A 7,113-nucleotide genomic window follows, 5' to 3' on the forward strand; every position below is an offset into this window, starting at 1 on the left:
GACTATGCACGAGTGTACTGCGCTCGGTATATGCCCGCGCAGTATTCAAACTCTGCGCGGGAAAGTGGGTATCGGCGTATATCGCTCACCCACAATTTTTCCCTGATTTTCAGGGCAAAAAAGTGTGCGGTATACGCCGATAAATACGATATATAAATATATGTAATTCAAATATTGCAAGCAGAAGGTTAGCACTGACTTTGTTTGAAGAATAGTCTAATGCCTTTGTGTCTGGCTGCCCACCAATAGATTGATGCTTTCTTTATACTGTTCACATCAACATATAGCCTGTGATGAGTACACGTGTATAATACAACTGTTTTGTATGGTGCTTACAATGAAGGAACAATAATGAGCTGGATAAACAATTCTAACTAAATGCCCCTTCCATTGGCTTCTATGGCACTCCCATAAGTGGCAAGTATATTGGAAGCGTTGGGTAACACCATTTTGCTTTCATGTACAGTGCAGAGCCAAGGTTGCATCTGCTATATCTTGTGTCGTTTTATTTAATGAGCAATAACCAATATGATCTATTTGAGTTCTTTTAATGAAGTGTTTTTCTTTTATTTCTTTTTTTCATTAGCACGACCAGTGACTCCATCTGACTCATCACCAAAAAAAAATCATGGACAGATTGCCGCTGAAGGGCAGGAGCGAAAACCAAGGTCGTCCAGCAAAGACTCTCACCAGCAAAGCAAGTCCAGTGACTCGGGGGAGGAGGTTGAAAAAGAGTTTGTTTTTATTTAAACATCTGTTTGCAACACTGCCATTCAACCCTCCATAGCATTTTACTCTTAGCTTCCATGTTGATTTACTATCATTTGATTTATGCACCTTGTTTGTATGTCCTGGGATTTCAAGTGTAATTGTAGTCCATTCCCTTCCCCCCCAAACAGCAATGGTACACGACTTTGACATTCTTATTTACTAAGGTTGTGCAGAGAACAATCATAGCACACAGCAATGAAACGGAGAGAATCTCTGGACCTCATTTCACTACAGAGTTTTATAGATTTCTCTGCACTGCTTTACTGAGTGAGCTCTAAATTGTCACGCCAGTTACTAATTTTATGTACTTCTACAAAATGGAGTTGTAGCTGTCAAGTCTCTTCTGTCTCTCTATGTAAGCAATTGCACATTGTAATTAACAGAGCACACTAATGATTATTTGTATAAATGGTAAATATATATATAAACAAATATCTCTTTACATGCATATATATATATATATATGATGATTGGAAAATGTTTTTACATCCTCTGGTAGGAATCTTTTCTCCTTCCTGTGCTTGTACATAAAGATATCTATTCATGCACTTATTAATAAGCACAAGCATGGACCCACATCTTGTACACAATGACTGGAGATATACAATAATGTAATAACAGCACAACTATTTACATAGACTCTAGTTATTATTTGCTTTGATGATGGGAGATGACACGTCCTGCCGTCCTGCGTTTTGACATATAAGTTTTGCTTCTATTAGGCCATTTTTGAAAATTACTAACTGCTGTAAATAAAGTAAAAAAACATTTTTGACAATACAGTAACATAGATATTCACTTATATTACAGGTTACAGGGGTTTATTCATATGTATATTTGTATCAATAAAACAATTTTACAACTTTAGCCTTTCACTGTATTTCTATTTGTACCAACGTTTGCTACTTTATTATTATTCAAATTTTTACCATTATCATGCACCAACATAATACATAGGACCACACCATAGCACCACCAACATAATACATAGGACCACACCATATAGCACCACCAACATAATACATGGGACCACACCATAGCACCACCAACATAATACATAGGACCACACCATAGCACCACCAACATAATACATAGGACCACACCATAGCACCACCAACATAATACATAGGACCACACCATAGCACCACCAACATAATACATAGGACCACACCATATAGCACCACCAACAATACATAGGACCACACCATATAGCACCACCAACATTATACATAGGACCATACCATATAGCAACACCAACATAATACATAGGACCACACCATATAGCACCACCAACAATACATAGGACCACACCATAGCACCACCAACATAATACATAGGACCACACCATATAGCACCACCAACATAATACATAGGACCACACCATATAGCACCACCAACATAATACATAGGACCACACCATATAGCACCACCAACAATACATAGGACCACACCATATAGCACCACCAACATAATACATAGGACCATACCATATAGCAACACCAACATAATACATAGGACCACACCATAGCACCACCAACATAATACATAGGACCACACGATAGCCACACCAACATAATACATAGGACCACACCATAGCACCACCAACATAATACATAGGACCACACCATAGCACCACCAACATAATACATAGGACCACACCATAGCACCACCAACATAATACATAGGACCATACCATATAGCAACACCAACATAATACATAGGACCACACCATAGCACCACCAACATAATACATAGGACCACACCATAGCACCACCAACATAATACATAGGACCACCAACATAATACATAGCACCACCAACATAATACATAGGACCACACCATAGCACCACCAACATAGGACCACACCATAGCATCACCAACATAATACATAGCACCACCAACATAATACATAGGACCACACCATAGCACCACCAACATAATACATAGCACCATCAACATAATACATAGCACCATCAACATAATACATAGCACCACCAACATAATACATAGGACCATTAACATAATACATAGCACCACCAACATAATACATAGGACCACACCATAGCACCACCAACATAATACATAGGACCACACCATAGCACCACCAACATAATACATAGCACCATACCAAAATATGTTTCTGCGGAACTTCACCCAAAAGGCTTGTTTGCCTCTTCTCTTCCTTTCCTCTTTACAATTTGGTACTTATTTTTGGGTGAGGGGAGTGGGTACCTGGTTTTGATCATCACAGTGATCCACGTCCGTCCCCCTTTGCCCGCAGCATTTTAGGACACATCACAGGTCCCAAAAGACTGCTGGAGCACTCACAAAGCAGCCCCACAAGGTTTCACTTCTGGTTTCCCTTAGTTAAGATGCCGGTGCCTGGACACAAAGCTCATTGAAGAATCAGCTTGGGTGAAGACTGCACTGCTTCCCTGGACACTTACGTGTCCCTTTTATTAAAGGTTAGCAGCTACAGGATAATGAGGAGCATACCTTTTAGGCTCAAAGACCATGGTAATGTGAAGACAGTATTGCAAAAACAATAGCCCTATCAGTGTTTGTGTATGGTAATGGCCAAATGCCATCCTGTACTGCAAGGCTTATGGTAAACTTGTGAAGCAATTCAACATTGTAAGTAACAGAAACCACTACAAAAAGATTGCCTTTGTTGGAATGTGTACCAATAGAGTTATGCCAAGTTTTATCACTGAATCGTATATTTTATTCCCATTTGTAATATCCGACAGTTACAAGTCGCCTCTGCACAAGTGAGGATTGTGGTTGTTGATTGCAGAGATTTTTCCTCTAGATGGAACTGCTATTTATGTCATAGGTAGTCTGTGATATGGAACCCTAAGGACTAGAGCTTTCTCTAAAGTAAGGTACATTTTCTGCTACATATCCAGATATACACTGCTTTGGCACAGCTGCCTTAACATTTATCTTGTTTTGGCCATTTTTCCCTAAAAGTTAAGATGGGGAGATTGCTTAATGCAGTTATCAGACAAGAGCCTGTGGTGCCATGTAGACGACTGTTGAATTTGATTGCACTAGGCTTTTGAATGTTGTATAGTTCAAAAGTGAATTGTATTGCTCTGGATTTTGTAAACGCCTAAAAAAGGTCATTTACACACGACCAGTTGTTCGCCATCGTTATTGATGCGTTCTTGCTGCGTTTTCAATGCATTTCAACTAAGAGGTGCATTTTTTGAACTGATCAAAAATGCAGCAAGCAAGATTTTTAACACCACAAGGAAGCAGAATGGACCAGTGTGAAAATATACATAAAAGGGATGCATTTTTCTTTAGCTTTTCTTGGGCAATATTGGCAGACAATTCATTTCAATTCATAATATTAATTAAAAAGTTGAATATATTACAATTTTATATAAATATGTTTTTATAAACTGTAATTTTTGGTTTCTGTTTTCGGCAAAGTGCATCCTTCATTTTCAGTTTCGGCACCAAATTTTCCATTTGGTGCACCTCCTAATTCCTTTATTGAAAAGACCTGCACAATGCTGAAAAAACAGCTTATGCGTTTCCGATGTTAGTGCTTAGTCATGGCTAAGGACTAACATTTGAAACGCACAGGCTGTTTTTCAATAAAGGAATACTATTTTTTTGGATGTCATCCTAAGTGCCCAATTATCCCTTTCCTTTTTCTAATGGTATGTAGCACTACCCCTGAAGGAGCTGCTGGTTTGTTTTGGGTGGCATGTTACCTCTGTTCCTTCGCCGTCTAGGGTACTTGATGAGAGCTGAAAGAAAGTTCAAGGTCCACACGTTGCATTTCTTTTTCTCTGCTTTATTTACCAAACGTGGTAAAAGAACGAACATAGAGGTGGAAGGGTTTAGGTAATAGGTTCAGGTGTATAACTTTTGTCGGAAACACTCCTGCTTCCAGCAATGTAGCCCTCGTCGCCACTCTAGCTAGAGTGGGTGCTGTGCACCTGGATAGGCCTCTCTCACTAACCTAGCAGCCAGGGTGTCACACAGAATTTTGGTAAAGTCTCTGCCACCGACCTTCCCAAAAAGTTAAGCTATGTATGGTCCAGAATCCTCTCAACATAGGATTAAGCACCCGGATCTCTTCTTGAACAACTCTTGTGAACTCAGAACTGTTGGGTGACCTTCACTCAGCCCCTCAGTAACTGTGCGTCCTTCAATGAAGTTCCAGGCCTCTCCTGAGCGTACCAGCCTCGTGCTCGGTGCTCTCCAGAACATGTGCTTCATTAAAGCGGTTGTAAACCGCATAAACTCTTTTTTTTTTTTTTTTTTAAACCTGCAAGGCAAAAGACATAATCAGCTAGTATGCACCGCATACTAGCTGATTAGGAAATACTTACCTCGGAACGAGGTGAATTACACTTACCTGGTCCACGCCGAGCGAGATGTCATCTTGCTCCGGCGTGTCTTCTGGGTTTTTTGCCGCTCAAGCGGCGATGACGTCACTCCCGCACGTGCGCGTGGGAGATTTAAAATCGGCAGGGTCCGGCGGATGCCGGTCCTTTCGCCGTGGATTCCCCCCTGCGCATGCGCCGCCCGCATTGCGAGGGGAATATCTCCTAAACCGTACAGGTTTAGGAGATATTCTTTATACTTACAGGTAAGCCTTATTATAGGCTTACCTGTAGGTAAAGGTGATAAAGTGGGTTTACAACCACTTTGAGTGGCTTCCTCCCTCTAGGACGGACAGCACAGGACCACCTTGTAAACGTAGACCCAGTCTGAATACTGGGCCTACCTGACAGATCACAACTCCGAACCAGCGTGGTCCCGGTGCCAGAAACTCTTGAACACGCACCCCCGGCCAGGAGGGCCACTCACGGGGGGTGGTGGGACGATTGACCAGGGACGGACGATGACCCCAAACTAGTGATGTCTGTCCCTTAAATACTCTCCCCCAGCATGCACAGCGAGGCGATCAACCCCCACTGATTGGCTGCCGAGGAAAAATACCCAATACGCCCTGACTCGACTGCTGCCCCCCTTGGCCTGGAGGGGTATCGCACCCCAGACAACAATAGGGGTCACTCACAGCACAGCTACGGCTGGAACAGAAGCCCAAATTTGGCAAAACAATACAGTCAGAGGTAGTTAAATCTCTGGCTACCCTCTAAATTTAAGGCAGCACCCACCAGAAAAAAGTAGCAGAGCGCTACAAGTATATGAGAGTTTCCAGTGTGATTGCTATAAACATCCATTTTAAGGGCTGCAGCAACCAGTGCGCACTGCCAGCTACACTCAGTATTGAAAAAAATACTCCTGAGCTTGCAATAAAGAGTATTTAAATCTAAAAACAAAAATGTTATATATTACAGATCTTGTGAGTTCAACTAAACTCACACAATTTCAAACCGGCATTTCAGTCCGACTTTGGGGGCGGCATTTCAGTCCGACTTTGGGGGCGATCTGAGACATCTGTGCGGGTTCATGCACATATGTCTATTAAAATCGCCCCCGAAGTCACCAAAAGTAGTGCAGGACCTATTTTTGGGAATTGGTGCATCGCCGCAAAGTCGGTGTTGCACTGATTTGGCGGTGGTGTTGCCGGTAATGGGCTCAGTTTCGGCATGTGATTTGACATGTTCCCTTATTTCTAGCTTCGTTGATTACGCAATGTTTCCGGGTTTGCTTTAATAGTGCAATGAATGGTTTTACTTATTGCATCAATTTGCACTTAACTAAACAGGTAGTATTAAAAAAGAATGTTTTTCTGTGAGGATCTGCTCTTGTTTTCCATGGATAAGGCAGCCACCAAATAACCTACAGGTGCTTTCTATTATGGGATTAATCATACTGTGAAACATCCGTCTAATGGATGCATGATCCGTAATTAAGAAGTCACAAGAAATCTCTGGTTCAACAAAGTAAACAAGTCCTAGTGAGACAATGAATAAACAGGAGTGTTACTCTGTGTCTCCTGATGTCTGGTCAGAAAAGAAAATGTCAGCAATGATAAACTACTAGCTTGAATTTTAAATGGCAAAAGGTACTGGCATGGGTCTTGTAGTGAGTGCTGAGATAAATGGTATGATCAGTCACTACCCAGTAACTGTTAGTTTATTATTCTAAGGTCTGTATGAAATCACACACTGAGACACAGTGGGCTGTATTTATTTGGGGTCTTTATACCTTTGCTTACACACTTGTTTACAGATATAGAAAGAACATAATTTGTTTAGGAGAGACACGTTATTTGTATTTACTCTTTAGAAGTTTACTACTAATGGGTAATATATTTGGCATTTCAATGTCATCATACATGAGTCATGAGGAAATTATAGGTAAACATGTTAAAGAGAAAGACAAGGCGAATTTTCCATGATCATTTGC

General features: G+C 41.1%; 1 protein-coding gene across 4 annotated transcripts in view; it reads left to right on the forward strand.

The window, feature by feature from the left end:
• CARMIL1 (capping protein regulator and myosin 1 linker 1) overlaps window positions 1-1,638 on the forward strand; it is a 376,378-nt gene extending 374,740 nt beyond the window's left edge. For all 4 annotated transcript variants that reach the window (XM_040353821.1, XM_040353823.1, XM_040353822.1 and 1 more), the window contains one exon: window positions 587-1,638. In XM_040353821.1, coding sequence (XP_040209755.1) covers window positions 587-750 — 164 coding nt within the window. In that variant the 3' untranslated portion in view covers window positions 751-1,638. The remainder of the gene's footprint in view (window positions 1-586) is intronic.
• Window positions 1,639-7,113: the final 5,475 nt, after the last annotated feature.

The sequence above is a fragment of the Rana temporaria genome, chromosome 5 (assembly GCF_905171775.1).
Source record: "Rana temporaria chromosome 5, aRanTem1.1, whole genome shotgun sequence".
Taxonomy (NCBI): domain Eukaryota; kingdom Metazoa; phylum Chordata; class Amphibia; order Anura; family Ranidae; genus Rana; species Rana temporaria.